Below are 25,192 nucleotides of genomic sequence, written 5' to 3'. Positions count from 1 at the left end.
GTGATGGGGAATGGTTCCCAGAGAGTGGTGGTGAATGGAGCCCAGAGAGTGGTGGTGAACGGTGCCCAGAGAGTGATGGTGAATGGAGCCCAGAGAGTGATGGTGAATGGTGCCCAGAGAGTGATGGTCAATGGAGCCCAGAGAGTGATGGTGAATGGTGCCCAGAGAGTGATGGTGAATGGAGCCCAGAGAGTGGTGGTGAATGGAGCCCAGAGAGTGGTGGTGAATGGAGCCCAGAGAGTGGTGGTGAATGGAGCCCAGAGAGTGATGGTGAATGGAGCCCAGAGAGTGATGGTGAACGGTGCCCAGAGAGTGATGGTGAATGGTGCCCAGGGAGTGATGGTGAATGGAGCCCAGAGAGTGATGGTGAATGGTGCCAGAGAGTGATGGTGAATGGAGCCCAGAGAGTGATGGTGAATGGTGCCAGAGAGTGATGGTGAATGGAGCCCAGAGAGTGATGGTGAATGGTGCCCAGAGAGTGATGGTGAATGGTGCCAGAGAGTGGTGGGGAATGGAGCCCAGAGAGTGATGGTGAATGGTGCCCAGAGAGTGATGGTGAATGGAGCCCAGAGAGTGGTGGGGAATGGAGCCCAGAGAGTGATGGTGAATGGTGCCAGAGAGTGGTGGGGAATGGAGCCCAGAGAGTGATGGTGAATGGTGCCAGAGAGTGATGGTGAATGGTGCCCAGAGAGTGATGGTGAATGGAGCCCAGGGAGTGATGGTGAATGGAGCCCAGAGAGTGATGGTGAATGGTGCCAGAGAGTGGTGGTGAATGGAGCCCAGAGAGTGATGGTGAATGGAGCCCAGGGAGTGATGGTGAATGGAGCCCAGAGAGTGATGGTGAACGGTGCCCAGGGAGTGATGGTGAATGGAGCCCAGAGAGTGATGGTGAATGGTGCCAGAGAGTGGTGGGGAATGGAGCCCAGAGAGTGATGGTGAATGGAGCCCAGAGAGTGATGGTGAATGGTGCCCAGGGAGTGATGGTGAATGGTGCCCAGAGAGTGATGGTGAATGGTGCCAGAGAGTGGTGGGGAATGGAGCCCAGAGAGTGATGGTGAATGGAGCCCAGAGAGTGATGGTGAACGGTGCCCAGGGAGTGATGGTGAATGGTGCCCAGAGAGTGATGGTGAATGGTGCCAGAGAGTGGTGGGGAATGGAGCCCAGAGAGTGATGGTGAATGGAGCCCAGAGAGTGGTGGGGAATGGAGCCCAGAGAGTGATGGGGAATGGAGCCCAGAGAGTGGTGGTGAACGGTGCCCAGAGAGTGATGGTGAATGGAGCCCAGAGAGTGATGGTGAATGGTGCCCAGAGAGTGATGGTGAATGGAGCCCAGAGAGTGATGGTGAATGGTGCCCAGAGAGTGATGGTGAATGGAGCCCAGAGAGTGATGGTGAATGGAGCCCAGAGAGTGGTGGTGAATGGAGCCCAGAGAGTGGTGGTGAATGGTGCCCAGGGAGTGATGGTGAATGGAGCCCAGAGAGTGATGGTGAATGGAGCCCAGAGAGTGATGGTGAATGGAGCCCAGAGAGTGATGGTGAACGGTGCCCAGAGAGTGATGGTGAACGGTGCCCAGGGAGTGATGGTGAATGGAGCCCAGAGAGTGATGGTGAATGGAGCCCAGAGAGTGATGGTGAATGGTGCCCAGGGAGTGATGGTGAATGGTGCCCAGAGAGTGATGGTGAATGGTGCCCAGAGAGTGATGGTGAATGGTGCCCAGAGAGTGATGGTGAATGGTGCCCAGGGAGTGATGGTGAATGGAGCCCAGAGAGTGATGGTGAATGGAGCCCAGGGAGTGATGGTGAATGGTGCCCAGAGAGTGATGGTGAATGGAGCCCAGAGAGTGATGGTGAATGGAGCCCAGAGAGTGATGCTGAATGGAGCCCAGGGAGTGATGGTGAATGGTGCCCAGAGAGTGATGGTGAATGGTGCCCAGAGAGTGATGGTGAATGGAGCCCAGGGAGTGATGGTGAATGGTGCCCAGGGAGTGATGGTGAATGGTGCCCAGAGAGTGATGGTGAATGGTGCCACATCCAGCTGGCAGCCTGTCACTAGTGGTGTCCCCAGGGATCAGTGCTGGGCCCCATCCTGTTCAATATCTTTATTGATGATCTGGATGAGGGGATTGAGTCCATCATCAGTAAATTTGCAGATGACACCAAGCTGGGAGCAGGTGTTGATCTGTTAGAAGGTAGAAGGGCTCTGCAGAGGGACCTTGCCAGGCTGGACAGATGGGCAGAGTCCAACAGGATGGCATTCAACAAGTCCAAGTGCCAGGTGCTGCACTTTGGCCACAACAACCCCATGCAGAGCTACAGGCTGGGGTCAGAGTGGCTGGAGAGCAGCCAGGTGGAAAGGGACCTGGGGGTACTGGGTGACAGCAGCTGAACATGAGCCAGCAGTGTGCCCAGGTGGCCAAGAGAGCCAATGGCATCCTGGCCTGCATCAGGAATAGTGTGGCCAGCAGGAGCAGGGAGGTCATTGTACCCCTGTACACAGCACTGGTTAGGCCACACCTTGAGTGCTGTGTCCAGTTCTGGGCCCCTCAGTTTAGGAAAGATGTTGAATTGCTGGAGCATGTCCAGAGAAGGGCAACGAGGCTGGGGAGAGGCCTTGAGCACAAGCCCTATGAGGAGAGGCTGAGGGAGCTGGGACTGTTTAGCCTGGAGAAGAGGAGGCTCAGGGGAGACCTCATTGCTGTCTACAACTACCTGAAGGGAGGTTGTAGCCAGGTGGGGGTTGGGCTCTTCTCCCAGGCAACCAGCACCAGAACAAGAGGACACAGTCTCAAGCTGTGCCAGGGGAGGTTTAGGCTGGAGGTGAGGAGAAAGTTCTTCCCAGAGAGAGTGGTTGGCCATTGGAATGTGCTGCCCAGGGAGGTGGTGGAGTCACCATCCCTGGAGGTGTTCAAGAGGGGATTGGACGTGGCACTTGGTGCCATGGTTTAGATAGTCATGAGGTGTAGGGTGACAGGTTGGACTCGATGATCTTTGAGGTCTCTTCCAGCCTTCTTGATTCTATGATTCTATGATTCATTGTCCCTGGTCCTGTCCCTGCAGCCCTTTGCAAACAGTCTCTCTCCAGCCTTCCTGTAGCTCCCTTCAGGTCCTGGCAGGCTGCTCTTAGGTCTCCCTGGAGCCTTCTCTTCTCCAGGCTGAACACCCCCAGCTCCCTCAGCCTGTCCTCAGAGCAGAGCTGCTCCAACCCCCTGAGCATTTCTGTGTCCCTCCTCTGGACCCTCTCCATCAGGTCCATGTCCTTCCTGTATTGAGGGCTCCAGAGCTGCACACAGCACTGCAGGTGAGGTCTCAGCAGAGCAGAGCAAAGTGGCAGAATCACCTCTCTGGCTCTGCTGGCAATGCTGCTTTGGATGCAGCCCAGGCTGGGATTTGCCTTCTGTGCTGCAAGCTCACACTGCCTGCTCCTGGCCAGCATCTCATCCAGCAGCACCCCCAAGGCCTTTTCCTCAGGGCTGCTTTCTCTCCCCTCCTCCCCCAGCCTGTACTGACAGTGAGGACTATTCCAGCCACTGAATAACCACCATTCAAGTAACCTCTTCCCAGCTGCTGATGCTATTTGTCCTTTCTGTTTGGTCACTTTGCTTTAATTCCAACCAAACAGATCTTCAGTCTGGAGACAGGGGACATGAAATCAGAGAGACCTGTGGGTTTGCTACCCAGGCTGTGGCTTTTCACATCTAGAATGAAGAATAACAGCTTTAGCTTGGGGCAAAGGCACAACTAAGGCACAAGGTGATTTCTTTGAATCAAGCAATGTTTCCTGACAGGCTGTTGCACTACTTCATAAGCCCAGCCAGAGGGCTAACTGATTCTTGTGGGGTGCAGGTATCTGTGGTCTTTCCCATTAATTTCACAGAGCCTTGAACAACAAATACACAAGCATTGCTGCTCTCCAAGTGCCACCTGAAGCTACCTGTGATTCTCAAATCTAGAAAACACTGGCCAGCAACCCACAGAGAGGAATAAATGATGCAGCTGGAATGGAATATTTCCATTTCAGGCTGACTGACTTCAGAAATCTTTTCTTTGCCAGAGCTTAACCCTCTTGCCCATGTGATACAGCTTATGGGCCATGTGGTATTACTTACTGACCATGTGGCACAGCTTATTTCTCTCTCACTGCAGCTCTCGGGGGAAGCAAGGAGAGACTGAGGATTCAGCTGAATCATAGAATCAGTGAATTGTCCAGGTTGGAAGAGACCTCAAGGATCAGCCAGTTCCAACCCCCCCCTTCCATGGACAGGGACACCTCACACTACAGCAGGTTGCTCACAGCCACAGCCAGCCTGGAATCAAAAACTTCCAGGGATGAGGCTTCCACCACCTCCTGGGGAACCTCTTCCAGTGTCTCACCACCCTCATGGGGAAGAATTTCTTCCTAACATCCAATGTGAACCAACTCACTTCTAGTTTTGCTCCATTCCCCCCAGTCCTATCACTCCCTGACACCCTCAAAAGTCCCTCCCCAGCTGACATGAGGCAAGCCCTGCATAGACCTTTTTTCTATTTAACTCTGCACCTATTCACACATCCACCCCCTACTTATATCTTGAAAGAAAAGGCTCAGAGAGTATTAGCAGAGTCTAAATCTATGCAGAGCTTTGCAGACTGATTTTTAAGTAAGACAAATAAAAAAGACAAAGCTTAAGTAGTGAGTTAAAAGCTCCAGAGGCATTCATATGCTAGGACAAACTGTTCCAATGAGCTGTATCAGGCAATGAAAAGGTCTTACATACCTCTTGGAATGTTGATGATGTCCCCAGTGTCCAAGCCAGCACAAGAAACAATGTAGGGAATCCTCCCAGTGTTCATCCAGCCCTGGCTGGGTGAAAGGGCCCAAGGAGTGGTGGTGAATGGAGTTAAACCCAGCTGGAGGCTGGTCACAAGTGTGCTCCTCAGGGGTCAGTGTTGGGACCACTTCTGTTGAACATCTTTATTGATGACCTTGATGAAGACACAGAGTGTGTCAGCAGTAGGTTTGCAGATGACACCAAGGGAGGTGGCAGTGGTGATCTGCACCAGGGGAGGGAGGCTCTGCAGAGGGACTTGGAGAGATTGGATCCATGGCCAACATTAACAGAATCAGCTGCAACAAGGCCAAGTGCCAGGTCCTGCACTTGGGGCACAACAACCCCAAGCAATGCTGCAGGCTTGGGGCAGTGTGGCTGGAAAGCTGCTGGCAGGAAGGGACCTGGGGGTGCTGATGGCCAAGCAGCTGAAGAGGAGCCAGCAGTGTGCCCAGGTGGCCAAGAAAGCCAAAGGCATCCTGGCTGGGATCAGCAATGCTGTGTCCAGCAGGAGCAGGGAGGGGATTGTCCCCTGGGACTCAGCTCTGGGGAGGCCACACCTGGAGTGTTGTGTCCAGTTTTGGACACCTGAATCCAAGAGAGATGTGGAGGTGGTGGAGGCAGTGCAGAGGAGGGCAAGGAAGCTGTGAAGGGCCTGGAGAATAAATCTGATGAAGAGCAACTGAAGGAGCTGGGGATGGTTAGTGTGGAAAAGAGGAGGCTGAGGAGAGACCTCATTGCTGTCTACAGCTACCTGAAAGGAGCTTGTGGAGAGGTTGGTGCTGGTCTCTTCTCACAGGGAATTAGTGATAGAACAAGAGGGAATGGCCTCAAGCTGTGACTGGGTAGGTTTAGACTGGACAGTAGGAGACAATTTTTCCCATCAAGAGTGGTCAGGCATTGGAATGTGCTGCCCAGGGAGGTGGTGGAGTCCCCAAGCCTGGCTGTGTTTGAAGGTGGTTTGGATGTGGTGCTTGGGGCTATGGTTTAGGGGTGAGCCTTGCAGAGTAGGGTTCTGGGTTGGACTTGGTGATCCTGAGGGTCTGTTCCAACCTGCATGTTTCTGTCATTCTGTGGATCTGTTTCTGTTCAGTGCTCACAGACCTCCCAGGGAAGCTCTAGAGTCACAGTTCACTACAGGGTATAGTCAGCTGCAACACCATCACCACCACAAAACTGGCAGCAGAGGCAACACAGAACTCCTAAATCACACAGTTTGTATCTGTATGAATGTTGGCCAAGTAATTTAAGTATTCAGTCTCTTTGTTTTCCCCTTCCACAGTGTGGCAGCCAGCAGGTTTACCAAGAATTAATTAGGATTTTCCCTGCATTGTGGCCTTTCATAGCAGCCTAGAAGAAATTCCAAAGCAGATAAGAGAAGTAAAATGTGAGAGCTGCTGCTGCTCCTCTCAGGTTTGTGAAATCATCTGTGCAAAAAATTTATGCTAGCCTGAAGTCTGTGAGTTTCAGGCTTCTGTAGACAGCCAGCCAGTAAGCCAGTTAGTGGATGGGAATGGGAATGTATCCTCCTGAGTGCCCACATCTACCACAGAAACAGTTGGAGGCATGTCTAAAAGCATCCTTACACCCCAGCCCAGGCTGCTAAACGTTGGTTTCTGGTAGGCTGAAGCCCCCAGGGCACAGTGACATCTGTCACCAGGGGCATTTCCATTGCAGGCCACATGCAAGTGAAGAGATTCCTCAGCTAAAGAGTATCTTGTTTGCATGTGCAACAGTGCCATGCTGCTACAGAAACTGCCTGGAGACAACTAACTAACTGGTGACTACCTCCTCCTCCTCCTCCTCCTCCTTAGTGAAGCAATCATTACTCATAGTACTTCCAGACAAAGCAATGCCCTCCCCCAGGCAAATCATTCAGCAAAGCTCTGCAGGAAAGGTAGCAACAGGGCCCTGCAGTGTGTTCACAGCACAACACTCTACAACAAGACAGCCACTGCCCCAGTCTGCCCCGAGGCCATGACTCAACACCAGAAATGGTTGCCTCCTAGCTAGGCACTAAACCTACAGGGTGGGAGTGTCCCAGCACTTCAAGGGAGCTGCATGCAGCTGGGATACACCAGTAGCATCCCAGGCTCACAGGATGTTAGGGGTTGGAAGGGATCTCCAGAGATCATTGAGTCCAACCCCCCTGCCAGAGCAGGACCAAGGAATCCAGCACAGGTTACACAGGAATGCATCCAGATGGGTCTGGAAAGTCTGCAGAGGAGGAGACTCCACAACCTCTCTGGGCAGCCTGCTCCAGTGCTCTGGGACCCTCACACTGAAGAAGTTCCTCCTCATGTTGAGGTGGAACCTCCTGAGCTGTAGTTTCCATCCATTGCCCCTTGTCCTATCCCAGAGTGCAACTGAGCAGAGCCTGTCCCCTCCCTCTTGACCCCCAGCCCTCAGATATTGATAGACATTGATTAAATCCCCTCTCAGTCTTCTCCAGACTACCCAGCCCCAGGGCTCTCAGCCTCTCCTCACCAGGCAGTGCTCCAGTCCCTTCAGCATCCTTCAAGCCCTCCCTTGGACTCTCTCCAGCAGATCCCTGTCCCTCCTGAACTGGGGAGCCCAGAACTGGATGCAATATTCCAGGTGAGGTGTCAGCAGGGCAGAGTAGAGGGGGAGGAGAACCTTCCTGGATCTGCTGGACACACTCCTCTGAATGCACCCCAGGACCCCATTGGCCTTCTTGGCCACCAGGGCACATTGCTGTCCCATGCAGAACTTGTTGTCCCCCAGCACTCCCAGCTCCTTCTCCCCAGGGCTGCTCTCCAGCAGATCCCCTCCCAACCTGTCCTGCTGCAGTTTATTCTGCCTTCCCAGGTGCAGGACTCTTCACTCATCCTTGTTGAACCTCATTAGGTTCCTCTCTGCCCAGCTCTCAGTCTGTCCAAGTCTCTCAATGGCCTCACAGCCTTCAGGTTTATCAGCCAAGCCTCCCAGTTTGGTGTCATCAGCAGAAAGAAAACAAACCAATTACAGTGTCTACTAGCCTGAATTTTCAAAGCATGCCTCAGCTGCTCCCATGAAGGTGAGGAGTGAAGAGGAAAAAGTCCTCAGGAAAGTACCAGGAGAGAGGCTGAGAGACCTGGGGCTCTTCAGCCTGGAAAAGAGAAGACTGAGAGGGGATCTTATAAATGCATATAAATATCTAAAGGGTCATGAGGATGTGGCTGGGCTCTTCTCTCAGTGATGGCCAATGGTCAGCAACAGGTCCAAAGTAGAACATGGGAGGTTTCACAGAATCACAGAATGTTAGGGGCTGGAAGGGACCTCCAAAGCTCATCCAGTCCAACCCCCCTGACAGAGCAGGAGCACCTAGAGCAGATCACACAGGAACACAGCCAGGTGGGTTTGGAATATCTCCAGAGAGGGAGACTCCACAACCCCCCTGGGCAGCCTCTTCCAGTCTTCTGTTACCCTCACAGGGAAAAAAATTCTTCCTCCTGTTTCCATGGAACTTCCTATGCCTCAACTTCCACCATTGGCCCTTGTGCTGGCATTGGGCATCACCCAGCAGAGCCTGGCTCCAGCCTCTGGGCACTCCCCCTGCACATCTTTAGCAACAGCAATGAGGCCACTGGAACTTAAGGGGAGATGTCTTTGCTGTGAAGGTGCTGGAGCACTGGAACAGGCTGCACAGAGAGGTTGTGAAGTTCTTCCTCTGGCAAGATTCCAAACTCATCTGGAGCCTGTGATCCTGTGCAGCCTGATCTAGGTGCCCCTGCTTTAGCAGCTGCATTGGGCTAGATGATCTCTAGAGGAGCCTTCCAATCCCTACCATTCTAGGATTCTTGCAAGAGAAGTTCAATTACTGCTGTGTTCAATAGTAAATGCAAAATGAGGAGATCCATCCAACCCTCTGCACACACAGAGGCATAATTCTCTTAGCTGAGAAATCTTCTGCTCTGCTGTCATTCATATTCTGTATTCAGATCTTTCTTAGGAAGCTCAGGATTTGAATTTTTATTTTTTTCCCTTTTTCCCTTTTTCCTGCTCTGCTTCCAAAAGGACAAAAATTAACTAGCAGATTTCAGTCAGTCTCACCCTAGTAAAAAAAAAAAAAAAAACAAACCAACCAAACAAAACACACCAAAGGGTGGTGTTTAGCAATTCTAAGGGGAATTACAGCTGCATTTGGTGGAACAGCAGAGTTTGGTCCACCACTGAGTTTGCAACCCTCACAAATCATCAAAATGGCTTTGCTTAATTGAACTAATTACATTTAGAAATGCCACAATGCTTGCTATACACACTTCAAAGGATCACAGTCTCACAGTATGTCAGAGGTTGGAAAGGACCTCCAGAGATCATCAGGTCCAACCCCCCTGCCAAAAGCAGCATCACCCAGGGGAGTCTGCACAGGAATGCATCCAGACAGGGATGGAAAGTCTCCAGAGAAGGAGACTCCACAACCTCTCTGGGCAGCCTGCTCCAGGGCTCTGTCACCCTCACTGGAAAGAAGTTTCTCCTCATGTTGAGCTGAAACCTTCTGTGTCAAAGTTTTTCTCCATTGTTCCTTGGCTTATTGCTGTGCACCACCCAAAAGAGCCTGGCCCCCTCCACTTGACCCCCACCCCTCAGCTATTGATAGACATTGATCAGATCCCCTCTCAGCCTTCTCTTCTCCACACTAAACAGCCCCAGGGCTCTCAGGCTCTCTTCCCAGGGGAGATGCTCAAGTCCCCTAAGCATCCTTTTGTGGCACAGGGTGTTAGGGGTTGGAAGGGACCTCTGGAGATCATCGAGTGCACTCCCCCTGCCAGAGCAGGACCATGGAATCCAGCACAGGTCACACAGGAACACATCCAGACAGGGCTTGAAAGTCTCCAGAGAAGGAGACTCCACAACCTCCCTGGGGAAAGCAAAAAGCATGGCTGTAACAGTTATCTTCACCCATCTTTGACTAATCCAGTTGCTTACTTTGTCATCAGTCTAAGCTGCTTGATTGCAAAACTAGTAATTATTCAGGTCTGGAGGAACAACCAGCTGCTTAAACACAGGTAGCAAGGCCATGGACAATTTCAATAGAAGCAGAAGGAAGAGCAGGGAAACCTGGGGGAAAGAGAGGAATCATAGAACCATAGCATCATGTAATTAGACAGGGTTGGAAGGGACCTCAAGGATCATCCAGTTCCAAGCCCCCTGCCATGGGCAGGGACACCTCACACTACAGCAGGTTGCTCACAGCCACATCCAGCCTGGCTGCAAACACCTCCAGGGATGAGGCTTCAACCACCTCCCTGGGCAACTTCTTCCAAGTGTTTCACCACCCTCATGGGGAAGAATTTCTTTCTAACATCCAATCTGAATCTCCCCATTTCTAGTTTTGCTCCATTCCCCCCAGTCCTATCACTCCTTGACACCCTCAGAAGTCCTTCCCCAGCTTTCTTGGAGCCCCCTTCAGATCCTGGAAGGCCACAAGAAGGTCTCCTGGGAGCCTTCTCTTCTCCAGACTGAACAGCCTTAATTCTCTCAGTCTCTCCTCTTAAGAGAGCAGCTCCAGCCCTCTGCTCATCCTCGTGGCCCTTCTCTGGACACCTTCCAGCCCCTCCAGATTCTTCTTGTAAGGCTCCAGAACTGGATGCAGTACTCCAGGTGGGGTCTCAGAAGAGCAGAGTCAGCACTCATGTTTGGGAGCAAAGCTGTGGTGAGTCAAGGGAAAAAAAAAAAAAACAGATGATGAGGAGAAGAATAATGAAGCAAAAAGGGAGAGAGAGATCAAGGAAAGGGCAAGTTAAAACCAGTATCTGAGTATGGGGCTCCTCAGTGCCTGGGGGAGAACAGCAGTGAGAAGCATAGCACAACCCCAAGGACCTGGGGTTTTTTTCTACACCAGCAGCCTAGCTGCCAGGGTTGGACAAAACTGTGCTCAAGCTTTGTGCTGAGTTTTCCCTCACTGTGCTTGAAGAAGAAACATGCCCAGCTTCCTCTGGGGTGTGTCTGGAGGATCAGCAAGGATCTCATGGTCAAAGGGAAGGCCTGAACACTAGTGAGCACCTGTAGGTATGCCAGGATGGGAACAGTTATGATAGCCCTGGGGGACTTCATAGGATGGAGACAAATCACAGGCTGACCAGATATTAGGAGTTGGAAGGGACCTCCAAAGATCATTGAGTCCAACCCTCCTGCCAGAGTAGGACCAGAGAATCCAGCACAGGTCACACAGGAATGCATCCAGATGGGGATGGAAAGTCTCCAGAGAAGGAGACTCCACAACCTCTCTGGGCAGCCTGCTCCAGTGCTCTGTCACCATCACAGGGAAAACATTTTTTCCTCATATTTATGTGAAACTTCCTATGCCTCAACTTCCACCACTGCCCCTTGTGCTGGCATTGGGCATCACCCAGCAGAACCTGGCTCCAGCCTCTGGGCACTCCCCCTGCACATCTTTATCACCAGCAATGAGGTCACCTCTCAGGCTCCTCCTCTCCAAGCTCCAGAGCCCTCAGCTCCCTCAGGCTCTCCTCATGAGGAAGATGTTCCACTCCCTTCAGCATCCTCGTGGCTCTATGCTGGACTCTCTCTGGTATCTCCCTGTCTTTCCTGAACTGAGGGGCCCAGAACTGGACACAATATTCCAGATGCAGCCTCACCAGGGCAGAGTAGAGGGGGAGGAGAACCTCTCTCCACCTACTCACCACAGCCCTTCTAATCCACCCCAGGATGCCATTGGTCTTCTTGGCCACCAGAGCACATTGCTGGCTCATGGTCACCCTCCCATCCACCAGGACCCCCAGGTCCTTTTCCCCTTCACTGCTCTCCAGCAGGTCAGTCCCCAACCTCTCCTGCTCCATGAGGTTGCTCTTTCCCAGGTGCAAGACTCTCTCCTTGCCCTTGTTGAACTCCATTCCATTTCTCCCTGCCCAGCTCTCAGCCTGTCCAGGTCTCACTGAATGGCAGCACAACCCTCCTGTGTCAGCCACTCCACCCAGTTTGGTGCCATCAGCAAATTGCTGCCAGTGCTCTCTGTGCCCTCCTCCAGGTCATTGATGAATAGATTGAACAGCTCTGGTCCCAGCACTGACCCCTGAGGGACTCCACTAGACACAGGACTCCAACTGGACTCCATCCCATTGACCACAACTCTCTGACTTCTTCCCTTCAAGCAGTTCCCATCCACCTCACTCCCTGATCCTCCAGACCACACTGCCTCAGTCTAGCTGCAAGGCTGCTGTGGCAGACAGTGTCAAATGCCTCATGTTGAGGTGGAACCTCCTGCTCCACAGCTCACACAGGAATGCATCCTGACAGGGTTTGAATGACTCCAGAGGAGACTCCACAACCTCTCTGGGCAGCCTGTTCCAGTGCTCTGGGACCCTCACACTGAAGAAGTTCCTCCTCATGTTGAGGTGGAACCTCCTGTGCTGGAGTTCACATCCATTGCCCCTTGTCCTATCACAGGGTGCAACTGAGCAGAGCCTTTCCCTGTCCCTTCCTTCCTGACCCCAGCCCTCAGCTATTGATAGACATTGATCAGATCCCCTCTCAGTCTTCTCTTCTCCAGGCTGAAAAGCCTCAGGGCTCTCAGCCTCTCCTCATTGCTTCTCACCTATGTCAGGCCTCATCTCCCCTGATTAGCATCCAGCAAAGACTACATAAACATCACAGCCCTGCTCAAAAAAAGCCAACCAAAATTCAAGCCTTGTATAAAAAGGAATTCATCCAACTCCTAAACACTGCACAGATGCTTCAGAGAGTCCTTCCTGAAAGGAGATGGGAGGCTGCAGATCAGCCTAATGACACTCACCCTCTGTCAGGGTCACAGAGAGTGTAAAGTCTGCCAGCATGCAGGGCTGAAAACAATGAATAGCCAAGCAAATAGCCAAGAATTCTCTGCTGCAAGTTCAATTTAAAGAAGACTACAACAAACAGCAGGCATTCAACAACAACAACAAAAAACCCACCCCAACCCTGTTCTTCTTCCCAGCAAGTTCTTAACCTAACCCTGGAAAATCAACACAAGTGTTCACAGAGCTTCCTGCTTCAGATGAGCAAGAAAAGGGAGCAGAAACTAAAAGGGAAAGGTCAGATAATTTGTGCATGCCTGAGAAATGAAGCTGTTTGTACAGTGATGGCAACAGAGTTTTCTGGGTTTCCCTCTGGAAGTGTGGTTCTCAAGTGGGAGTCAGAAGCTTTGCAAGACAAGATGGGTTTGAAAAGCATGGGGAGGACACTCACATGGATACACAGAAGGGTATGAAGTGGTTGAAGTGCAAAGCAGCCCCCTGGCTGCCCAAGGTTAAGGAAAAGCTGTCAGGGACACACCCAACCCTGCAGTCCTCACTGCTTGGGCTTCATTCATAGGATCACAGAATCATAGAATCAGTCAGGGTTGGAAGGGACCACAAGAATCAGCCAGTTCCAACCCCACACTACATCAGGCTGGCCAGAGCCTCATCCAGCCTGGCCTTAAATACCTCCAGGGATGGGGCCTCAACCACCTCCCTGCACAACCCATTCCAGGCTCTCACTACCCTCATGGGAAGAATTTCTTCCTAACATCCAATCTGAATCTCCCCATTTCTAGTTTTGCTCCATTCCTCCCAGTCCTATCACTTCCTGACACCCTCAAAAGTCCCTCCCCAGCTTTCTTGGAGCCCCCTTCAGATACTGGAAGGCCACAAGAAGGTCTCCTCAGAACCTTCTCTTCTCCAGACTGCACAACCCCAACTCTCTCAGTCTGTCTCCAGAGCAGAGCAGCTCCAGCCCTCTGCTCATCCTCATGGCCCTGATTGCTCTCCAGTGAATCATAGGATGGTCAGGGTAGGAAAGGACCTCTGAAGGTCCAACCCCCTCTGCAATCAGCAGGACATCCCCAACTAGATCAGGTTACCCAGAGCCCTGTCCAGCCTCGCTTTCAAAATCTCCAGGGATGGGGCCTCAACCACCTCCCTGGGCAACTTGTTCCAGTGTTCCACTACTCTCATGGTGCAGAACTTATTCCCAGGCTGAGAGCCCTGGGACTGTTTAGAGTGGAGAGGAGAAGACTGAGATGGGATCTGATCAATGTCTATCAATATCTGAGGGCTGGGGGTCAAGAGGGAGGGGACAGGCTCTGCTCAGCTGCACCCTGGGATAGGACAAGGGGCAATGGATGGAAACTGCAGCACAGGAGGTTCCACCTCACCATGAGGAGGAACTTCTTCAGTGTGAGGGTCCCAGAGCACTGGAACAGGCTGCCCAGAGAGGTTGTGGAGTCTCCTTCTCTGGAGACTTTCCATCCCTGTCTGGATGTGTTCCTGTGTGACCTGTGCTGGATTCTCTGGTCCTGGCTCTGGCAGGGGGGTTGGACTGGAAGATCTCCAGAGGTCCCTTCTAACCCTTAACATCCTGTGAGCCTGTGAAGAAGAAATGTCAGATACTTCTGTGAGACCTTACTAAAATGAGAAGAGAAAGAACTGTTCACAGCCTTCTTAGGTTGAACTTAATCCTCAGAAGTCAGGGGACAAGCAGGTGCATACACCCTACCACAGCAAGAAGAAGGAAAATCAAGTTACATTTGTATTCCAGTCTCTCTTGTTCCTTATAAGAAACAACCAAACAAAAAAATAATCAAATGGCATTTTGAAAGCAGAAGAAAGGAAGGAACACCTCACATTTCCCATCTGTTATGCTTTAAACAGTCTGTTCCTTAATGATGACAGCAATAGATATGCAGCCTTGTAGAAAACAAAACAAAACTGAACTAAAACCAAATAAACAAAGAACCAACCCCAAGCCTCACCATATATCAAAGCAGGATCTCTGTTGGACTTCTCAGGCTCGTAGAGGCAAGATGCAACAAAAAAAAATAATCTGCTTCCATGGGTTAATTTTACACTTGCATTCTGATGTTGGGCAAGGGCAGGGCAATTTCTGCCACACACCAACTCCCAAATTCTGTTTGTATGACTTTTAGTTATCCAGCTCAGCTTCTTTTCCAGCAGAGAATCTCCAGAGCTTAAGGCAAACAGCTCAGCACTGAGGAGCTGTTTTCAAACAATGAACAGCAGTTGCCTTGACTCTTAGCAAAACAAAATAAAAGTCAATCCAGCAATGGCCAGAGTCCTGAGGAGGAGAAGATATCAGTACCACTCTGTCACCTAGGTGCCTTCCACATCTTAAGCCATGTTCCTCAACTGCTGGAAGGTGTCCAGAGAAGGGCCATGAGGATGAGCAGAGGGCTGGAGCTGCTCTGCTCTGGAGACAGACTGAGAGAGTTGGGGTTGTTCAGTCTGGAGAAGAGAAGGCTCTGAGGAGACCTTCTTGTGGCCTTCCAGCATCTGAAGGGGGCTCCAAGAAAGCTGGGGAGGGACTTTTGAGGGTGTCAGGGAGTGATAGGACTGGGGGGAATGGAGCAAAACTAGAAATGGGGAGATTCAGATTGGATGTGAGGAAGAAATTCTTCCCCATGAGGGTGGTGAGACACTGGAAGAGGTTGCCCAGGGAGGTGGTGGAAGCCTCATCCCTGGAGGTTTTTCATTCCAGGCTGGATGTGGCTGTGAGCAACCTGCTGTAGTGTGAGGTGTCCCTGTCCATGGCAGGGGGTTGGAACTGGATGATCTTTGAGGTCCCTTCCAACCCTGGCAATTCTGTGACTCTGTGTAACTGTCAGAAAGATGCCTTCCTCTTTTGCTGTGATCTATGACTTCTTAAAGACAAACAGTTACTGGCTGATCCTTGAGGTCCCTGCCAACCCTAACAATTCTATGATTCTATGAAACAAAACAACCCTCCCCCCAAAACACAGTTCTATACCAGAAAAAAAAAACAAAACCAACAAACCAAACCAAACAACCAAACCCAGCTTTCATTTTCCTTGTAGTGAGTGACAAAGTGAACCCTCAGTCAAAGCTGCAGCCTTTGGGCTTTTATCTGTGTGTAAACATGGCAGGAAATAGTTCAGTCTGGGGATGAAGCAATGGCAGTTTCCCAACCTGGGCAGCAACCACCACGTTCTGGCAGTTATTGCTACAGAGCCTGGCAGCAGTCACGTCAGCCTAGCCCCAGCTGAAGGGCATTCCTGAAGGGCAGCACTTATCATAGAATCATAGAATCAAGAAGGTTGGAAGAGACCTCAAAGATCATCGAGTCCAACCTGTCACCCTACACCTCATGACTATCTAAACCATGGCACCAAGTGCCACGTCCAATCCCCTCTTGAACACCTCCAGGGATGGTGACTCCACCACCTCCCTGGGCAGCACATTCCAATGGCCAACCACTCTCTCTGTGAAGAACTTTCTCCTCACCTCCAGCCTAAACCTCCCCTGGCACAGCTTGAGACTGTGTCCTCTTGTTCTGGTGCTGGTTGCCTGGGAGAAGAGACCAAACCCCACCTGGCTACAACCTCCCTTCAGGTAGTTGTAGACAGCAATGAGGTCTCCCCTGAGCCTCCTCTTCTCCAGGCTAAACAGTCCCAGCTCCCTCAGCCTCTCCTCATAGGGCTGTGCTCAAGGCCTCTCACCAGCCTCGTTGCCCTTCTCTGGACATGCTCCAGCAATTCAACATCTTTCCTAAACTGAGGGGCCCAGAACTGGACACAGGACTCAAGGTGTGGCCTAACCAGTGCTGTGTACAGGGGTACAATGACCTCCCTGCTCCTGCTGGCCACACTATGCCTGATGCAGGCCAGGATGCCATTGGCTCTCTTGGCCACCTGGGCACACTGCTGGCTCATGTTCAGCTGCTGTCAACCAGTACCCCCAGGTCCCTTTCCACCTGGCTGCTCTCCAGCCACTCTGACCCCAGCCTGTAGCTCTGCATGGGGTTGTTGTGGCCAAAGTGCACCACCTGGCACTTGGATTTGTTGAATGCCATCCTGTTGGACTCTGCCCATCTGTCCAGCCTGTCAAGGTCCCTCTGCAGAGCCCTTCTACCTTCTAACAGATCAACACCTGCTCCCAGCTTGGTGTCATCTGCAAATTTACTGATGATGGACTCAATCCCCTCATCCAGATCATCAATAAAGATATTGAACAGGATGGGGCCCAGCACTGATCCCTGGGGGACACCACTAGTGACAGGCTGCCAGCTGGATGTGGCACCATTCACCACCACTCTCTGGGCTCTGCCCTCCAGCCAGTTCCTAACCCAGTGCAGAGTGCTGCTGTCCAAGCCACAGGCTGACAGCTTGGCCAGGAGTTTGCTGTGGGGGATGGTGTCAAAGGCCTTGCTGAAGTCCAGGCAGACTACATCCACAGCCTTTCCCACGTCCACCAGGCAGTCACCTGATCATAGAAGGAGATCAGGTTGGTGAGGCAGGACCTGCCCTTCCTAAATCCATGTTGGCTGGGCCTGATTCCTTGGCCATCCTTCAGGTATGCAGTGATTGCCCCCAAGACAATCTGCTCCATGATTTTCCCTGGCACTGAGGTCAGGCTGACAGGCCTGTAGTTCCCAGGTTCTTCTGTTCGTCCCTTCTTGTGGATGGGCGTCACATTGGCCAGTTTCCAGTCTTCTGGGACCTCTCCAGTGAGCCAGGACTGGTGGAAAATGATGGGAGCTGCACTTTTGTTCTCACCTGCTGTTAGGATTTGGTGTGCAGGCTGGTTGGGGCTAGGAGGGGCATCTGAATGGAGGGGCTGTTGGATGACTGGGCTGCAGCCACATATGCTCTGATCCCCTCCAGTAGAGCTTGCTGGAGAGATGCTCTGCTATCCTGCAGCAGGAAACATCTTATCACAGCTCTGGAGGCAGGGATATCAGTACCACTCTGTGACCTAAATGCCTTCCACAACTTAAGCCATGTTCCTCAGCTGCTGGAAGGTGTCCAGAGAAGGGCCATGAGGATGAGCAGAGGGCTGGAGCTGCTCTGCTCTGGAGACAGACTGAGAGAGTTGGGGCTGTTCAGTCTGGAGAAGAGAAGGCTCTGAGGAGACCTTCTTGTGGCCTTCCAGGATCTGAAGGGGGCTACAAGAAAGCTGGGGAGGGACTTTTGAGGGTGTCAGGGAGTGAAAGGACTGGGGGGAATGGAGCAAAACTAGAAATGGGGAGATTCAGATTGGATGTTAGGAAGAAGTTTTACACCAGGAGGGTGGTGAGAGACTTGCAAACGTTGCCCAGGGAGGTGATGGAAGCCTCATCCCTGGAGGTTTTTGCATCCAGGCTGGATGTGGCTGTGAGCAACCTGCTGTAGTGTGAGGTGTCCCTGCCCATGGCAGGGGGCTTGGAACTGGATGATCCTTGAGGTCTCTTCAAACCCTGACAATTCTCTGATTCTACTATAAGAATGCACACACCCTGAGGAGTAAAAGTATAACTACTACAAACTAACAAAGGCTATGATTTACTTATTTTTTTTCTTTTTTCTTTGTCCTCCAAGCTATCCCATTTGGCAAAGTCCCCATTCTGGAAGTAGATGGAGTTATCATTCACCAGAGCCTGGCCATAGCAAGATACCTTGCCAGAGAATCAGGTAACACAGGTTTCTCTATTTTCCTGCCCTCCTCTGCACCTACTTTTAATGTGCAGGAAAACCACATCCAACCACAGGGAAAAGAGAGACAGGTCAACAGCTCGGCAAGCCAACCCCAGTGGGACAGATAATGGCTCAGAGGAGCAACCTGTGCTGTGAAATGGCATCCTGGCTGGGATCAGCAATGGTGTGTCCAGCAGGAGCAGGGAGGGGATTGTCCCCTGGGACTCAGCTCTGGGGAGGCCACACCTGGAGTGTTGTGTCCAGTTTTGGGCACCTGAATCCAAGAGAGATGTGGAGGTGCTGGAGCCAGGGCAGAGGAGGGCAAGGAAGCTGTGAAGGGCCTGGAGAATGAATCTGATGAAGAGAGACTGAAGGAGCTGGGAATGGTTAGTGTGGAAAAGAGGAGGCTGAGGAGAGACCTCATTGCTGTCTACAACTGTCTGAAAGGAGCTTGTGGAGAGGTTGGTGCTGGTCTCTTCTCACAGGTAATTAGTGATAGAACAAGAGGGAATGGCCTCCAGCTGTGACTGGGTAGGTTTAGACTGGACATGAGGAAGAATTTTCTCCCATCAAGAGTGGTCAGGCATTGGAATGTGCTGCCCAGGGAGGTGGTGGAGTCCCCAAGCCTGGCTGTGTTTGAAGGTGGTTTGGATGTGGTGCTTGGGGCTATGGTTTAGGGGTGACCCTTGTAGAGTAGGGTTCTGGGTTGGACTTGGTGATCCTGAGGGTCTGTTCCAACCTGAATGTTTCTGTGATTCTGTGCTATGCTGTGGTGTCCAGAGCTGAAATCAGATACCTGAGCTCTGTGTTTGCACCATGTGTACACCTAAAGTAAACTTCAGAAACTATCTCCTCTTACATCTGATTTAGTTACCCCTCTGTACACAGTACCTGGCTTTGGGCAGCCAACAAACTGTGTACAGGTTGGAAGTGATCTGCTAGAGAGCAGCCCTGGGGAGAAGGAGCTGGGAGTGCTGGGGGACAACAAGTTCTGCATGGGACAGCAATGTGCCCTGGTGGCCAAGAAGGCCAATGGGGTCCTGGGGTGCATTCAGAGGAGTGTGTCCAGCAGATCCAGGGAGGTTCTCCTCCCCCTCTACTCTGCCCTGCTGAGACCTCACCTGGAATATTGCCTCCAGTTCTGGGCTCCCCAGTTCAGGAGGGACAGGGATCTGCTGGAGAGAGTCCAAGGGAGGGCTATGAAGATGCTGGAGGGACTGGAGCACTGCCTGGTGAGGAGAGGCTGAGAGCCCTGGGGCTGGTTAATGTGGAGAGGAGAAAACTAAGAGAGGATTTAATCAATGTCTATCAATATCTGAGGGCTGGGGGTCAAGAGGGAGGGGACAGGCTCCGCTCAGTTGCACCCTGTGATAGGACAAGGGGCAATGGATAGAAACTGCAGCACAGGAGGTTCCACCTCACCATGAGGAGGAACTTCTTCACTGTGAGGGTCCCAGAGCACTGGAGCAGGCTGCCCAGAGAGGTTGTGGAGTCTCCTTCTCTGGAGACTTTCCAGCCCTGTCTGGATGTGTTCCTGTGTGACCTGTGCTGGATTCTCTGGTCCTGCTCTGGCAGGGGGGTGGACTCTATGATCTCCAGAGGTCCCTTCCAGCCCCTAACACCCTGTGAGCCTGTGTCACTCCATGACAGAAAGCACATACCTGTGGCTTCCCTCAGGCTCTCAGAGGAGTTTTCCCCTGCAGGTAAACTCTGAGCTAACCAGGGAGAGGTGCAGGTTCTGGAAGCATTAGAGATTATCACAGTCAGCAGACAGAGCACTGCAGAGCCTACTTAGGCAACAGTTCTGAGCTAGCAGAGAGATTAGATAAGATGGTGACATCACTTCCATCATTAAATAATTCCATGCTATGGAAGTACTCAACCAGTGTGATAAAGAGCCATGAGACTTAGTAATGCAAGTAATCAAAGAGAGTAGTGAGAGCCTGCTTTAGGGCAGCAAGCTGCTATTCAAAGCCCTCTGCAGCCCTGGTCTGGCTGGAGGCAGCTGATGAGCACCAGCAAAGTGAGGAGAGGGGCTGAGCAGCAAGCACTGTCCTACTTTTCTCCTGGCTCTGAGCAAAGAGATGTAACCTGCCCTTCAAAACACCCCACACTGTCCAACAGAGGAAACAAACAGGGGGTTGCACTTGAAGGGGACAGCATGAGGGACTTTCAAGAGTGCCTGAGCACTCTGTTCCTGCCAGCTTCCTTCATCCCTTGCAATCTACTCCTTGTAAGACAAGAGAATGCCAAGTGTCCAGCTGGAAAAGAAAATCAGGGCAAAGCCTGCCCCCCACCCATGCTGCCTGCTTCCCACCTCCTGTCAGGAGGCTGATCTGGAGCTGTTCCTTCTACACTCCAAAGTCCTGACTTAGGACACCTTTACTATTGGCCAACAGTCACAAAGGCTTGGGTTGTGGAGCACACCCAAGCCATGCTGTTCTTCACAGGCTCACAGAATGTTAGGGGTTGGAAGGGGCCTCTGGAGGTCATCAAGTCCAACCCTCCTGCCAGAGCAGGACCAGAGAATCCAGCACAGGTCACACAGGAACACATCCAGAAGGGTCTTGAAAGCCTCCAGAGAAGGAGACTCTACAGCCACCCTGGGAGCCTGTTCCAGTGCTCTTGGACCCTTACAGTAAGTTCTTCTTCAGGTTGAGGTGGAACCTCCTGTGCTGTACTTTACATCCCTTGCCCCTTGTCCTATCCCAGGGTGCAACTGAGCAGAGCCTGTCCCCTCCCTCTTGACCCCCAACCCTCAGATATTGATAGATATTGATTAAATCCTCTCTCAGTCTTCTCCTCTAAACACTCACCAGCCCCAGGGCTCTCAGCCTCTCCTCACCAGGCAGTGCTCCAGTCCCTTCAGCATCCTTGCAGCCCTCCCTTGGACTCTCTCCAGCAGATCCCTGTCCCTCTTGAACTGGGGAGCCCAGAACTGGATGCAATATTCCAGGTGAGGTCTCAGCAGGCCAGAGTAGAGAATTAGTCACACTCAGCTAACAGCAGGAAAATGAGAATGCATGGAAGTGGACTTTTATCAGCCTCATGGTCAAAACCTGGTAGTTCTGCCATTCAGTCTTTAAATTTAAGCCATTAAAATTAATCAAGGACATTTTCAGGTGCCCATCAGCAACAGCTCCTTACTGAAGGCTCACAGAACATGATGTCCCAAAGGAGAGGTACAGCCCTCACCTGCCAAAACATAAGGTTTCAGCAAGAGACATGATGTAGTGGAGGAAAGGGCTGTGTGAGGCTGGAGGTGGATGATATTGCTCCTGGATGTAAGGAGTCAAATGCATGTTGTTGGCAGCAAAAAGAGAATCATCAGGGTTGGAAGGGACCTCAAGGCTCAGCCAGCTCCAACCCCCCTGCCATGGGCAGGGACACCTCACACCACAGCAGGTTGCTCACAGCCACATCCAGCCTGGCTGCAAAAACCTCCAGGGATGAGGCTTCCACCACCTCCCTGGGCAACCTGTGCCAGTGTCTCACCACCCTCCTGGGGAAGAATTTCTTCCTGACATCCAATCTGAATCTACCCATTTCTAGTTTTGCTCCATTCCCCCAATTCCTATCACTCCCTGACACCCTCAAAAGTCCCTCCCCAGCTTTCTTGTAGCCCCCTTCAGACCCTGGAAGGCCCACAAAGAACAGCTTGCTTGCCACAAAGCAAATCCACCTGCTGATGCTGTGTCTAACCTCCCTGCACCTGCTTGCTTCCTCCAGGTCTGGCAGGGCAGACACCTGTGGAACAGGCACTAGCTGATGCCATTGTGGACACCATCGATGATTTCATGACACTCTTCCCTTGGGCAGAGCAAAACCAGGATGTCAGAGTAAGAGCAGCACCAATTTAAACACAGAGAGCACATACACCTGCTTGTAGCTTCGCCAAGTAGACTGAGCTCAGACCTTCCTCTTTCTGCTAACTCAACAGGAGCAGCAGCCCTATCCCATCTTCTGTACTGCGCTTTTCTATCCTCATTCCTTCCTCTGTTTTAATAAGGAGCAGTCTCAAATCATAGAAAGGCCCAGGCTGGAAGGGACCTCCAAAGCTCATCCAGTCTGACCTCCCTGCAGTCAGCAGGGACATCCCCAACTAGATCAGGTTGCCCAGGGCCTCATCCAGCCTCACCTTCAATATCTCCAGGGAAGGAGCCTCAACCACCTCCCTGGGAAACCTCTTCCACTGTTCCACCACTCTCATGGTGCAGAACTTGTTCCTCACATCCAATCTCAATCTGCTCTGCTCTAGTTTGAAGCCATTGTCCCTCATCCTGTCCCTGCAGCCCTTTGCAAACAGTCTCTCTGCAACCTTCCTGGAGCCCCCTTCAGGTCCTGGCAGGCTGCCCTTAGGTCTCCCTGGAGCCTTCTCTTCTGCAGGCTGAACACCCCCAGCTCCCTCAGCCTGTCCTCAGAGCAGAGCTGCTCCAACCCCTGAGCATTTCTGTGTCCCTCCTCTGGACCCTCTCCATCAGGTCCATGTCCTTCCTGTATTGAGGGCTCCAGAGCTGCACACAGCACTGCAGGTGAGGTCTCAGCAGAGCAGAGCAAAGTGGCAGAATCACCTCTCTGGCTCTGCTGGCAATGCTGCTTTGGATGCAGCCCAGGCTGGGATTTGCCTTCTGTGCTGCAAGCTCACACTGCCTGCTCCTGGCCAGCTTCTCATCCAGCAGCACCCCCAAGGCCTTTTCCTCAGGGCTGCTTTCTCTCCCCTCCTTCCCCAGCCTGTATTGACAGTGAGGATTGTTCTGGCCCAGGTGCAGAACCCTGCACTTGCTCTTGTTGAGCTTGTCCTGGACAAGCTGACCTCTGCAGCTTGTCCAGGTCCCTCTGGATGCCATCCTGCCCCTCTGGTACCAAGAATAAAAAAATAACAAGAGCTGCCAGGGCCAAGTGCTTTCCAATTCCCAGAGCAGTGTAAGGCAACAGGAACTGCTCAAGAAGGGAGGTAGCACATCCCTCACTGTCACTGCAGCCACCCTCTTCAGCCCCCTGCAGCCTCCCTTCAGTCCCCAGCAAATGCAAATAACTGACACCACCAGGCTAACCTGCTGCCAGGGCTGCTTCAGAACACATTCAAGGGCAATGCCTACAGGATTTGAGTTTGGGATTTTTTTTTGGCATCATTCCAGTGCCTCTCACCAAAGCACCAAGTGCAAGCATGCAGATCAGCTGCTGGGGAAATAGGGTGGTGGATGAGTTGACTCCAGCATTACAATGACCCAAGCAGGTGACCTGAGCCCTTTAGGAAAGTGCTAGAGTAGCACCAGGTCTCGGTGAAGCCACCTTCCATTTATTCAAAGGTAACCCCTCAGATCACAGGATGTTAGGGGTTGGAAGGGACCTCTGGAGATCTTCAAGTCCAACCCCCCCTGCCAGAGAAGGGCCATAGCACAGCTCACACAGGAATGCATCCAGACAGGGCTGGAAAGTCTCCAGAGAAGGAGACTCCACAACCTCTCTGGGCAGCCTCTGCATTTCCTCACTTACCTTAACTGAGTGCTGCTTGCTGGATTGATCCTGACTTGGATGCTACCACATTCCTCCTTTGGAAGTACTCCATGAGGTTTGGGTCAGACCAAATGATTTCACTGGCACCTTTGGCAGATTTCAGCTTTCTTGTTCCCAAGTAAGAAGCCCCAAAGCCTCCATTCTGCACACTGCAGTGTTCAGGGCAATGGTGTCCACCTTTGTGTCTCCTTCCAGAAACGAGCCTTTGATGAGATCCTCACCAACAAAGCACCTGAGTTACTGAAAGATCTGGATACCTTCTTGGGGGATAAACAGTGGCTGGTGGGCAAGTCTGTGAGTACAATTTTTCTTTCTCCTATTACAGTCAGGTTCTGAGAAAAATCACAGAATTGTCAGGGTTGGAAGGGACCTCAAGGATCAGCCACTTCCAACCCCCCCTGCCATGGGCAGGGACACCTCACACTGCAGCAGGTTGCTCACAGCCACATCCAGCCTGGGATGAGGCTTCCACCACCTCCCTGGGCAACCTGTCCCAGTCTCTCACCACCCACAAGTGAGCAGAGCCTGCCCCTGTCCCTTCCTTCCTGCCACCCAGCCCTCAGATATTGATGGATATGGATTAGATGAAATCACCAACTGAAATTTCCTGCTTGCCTTCCTCCCCTTTCCCCCAGGTAACGTGGGCTGATTTCTACTGGGATGTGTGCAGCACAACACTTCTGTCCTGCAAACCTGACCTGGCAGACAAACACCCCAGGCTTCTGGCTCTCAAGGAGAGAGTGCAAGCACTTCCAGCTATTGCAGCCTGGATCCAGAGAAGACCAAAGACTGTAATGTAGATTGGCTGTTCAGAATGGGAAGGGGAAAAAAAAAAAACCTCACCCAACAAAGCCAAACAACAAATGCATGTTCAGTTTCCAACCTGATTAAGAGCCTTAAATTATTAGTTATTTTAAATCATTGATTTCCTATGGGTATGCTACTGAAAACCTGTCACTTGTGTCCATTCACAGGAGAGAACACAAAAAGCAGATTTAACAGAGCACAGCCTGAGGGAGAGCTGTGGTTTCAATCAGTTTTCCCTCCCTACTAATGAAGGGCTTCATCAAGCCAGCTCTGGGATCAACTCCAATGTTCTGGGGGCTCTCAAAGCAAAAGAGTCTTGTTCAACAATGTTGGTGCCATGGGCAGTGGCATTGAGTGAACCCTAACCAAGCTTGCTGATGACACCAAGCTGTGTGGTGCAGCAGACAGCTGGAGGGAAGGGATCCATCCAGAGGGACCTGGACAGGTTACAGAGATGACCCGAAGCCAACCTTATGAGGTTCAACAAGACCAAGGGCAAGGTCCTGCAGCTGGGTCAGGGCAATCCCAAGCACAAATCCAGGCTGGACAGGGACTGGCTGGAGAGCAGCCCTGAAGAAAAGGCCTTGGGGGTGCTGGGGGATGAGAAGCTCAACAGAAGCCAGCAGTGAGCACTTGCAGCCCAGAGCCAAGCAGAGC

At 51.9% G+C, this 25,192-nt stretch overlaps 1 protein-coding gene across 1 annotated transcript in view; it reads left to right on the top strand.

Moving 5' to 3' along the window:
- HPGDS (hematopoietic prostaglandin D synthase) overlaps positions 1 to 24,529 on the top strand; it is a 43,629-nt gene extending 19,100 nt beyond the window's left edge. Inside the window, exons 3-6 of the mRNA XM_054383214.1 lie at positions 18,116 to 18,208; positions 21,941 to 22,050; positions 23,924 to 24,022; positions 24,364 to 24,529. Of these exons, the coding sequence (XP_054239189.1) occupies positions 18,116 to 18,208; positions 21,941 to 22,050; positions 23,924 to 24,022; positions 24,364 to 24,528 (467 nt within the window). The 3' untranslated portion in view covers position 24,529. The remainder of the gene's footprint in view (positions 1 to 18,115; positions 18,209 to 21,940; positions 22,051 to 23,923; positions 24,023 to 24,363) is intronic.
- Positions 24,530 to 25,192: the final 663 nt, after the last annotated feature.

Source organism: Indicator indicator, chromosome 8 (assembly GCF_027791375.1).
Source record: "Indicator indicator isolate 239-I01 chromosome 8, UM_Iind_1.1, whole genome shotgun sequence".
Taxonomy (NCBI): Eukaryota; Metazoa; Chordata; class Aves; order Piciformes; family Indicatoridae; genus Indicator; species Indicator indicator.
The sequence above is the reverse complement of the archived record's forward strand: the minus strand, read 5'-3'. Positions and strand labels throughout refer to the sequence as shown.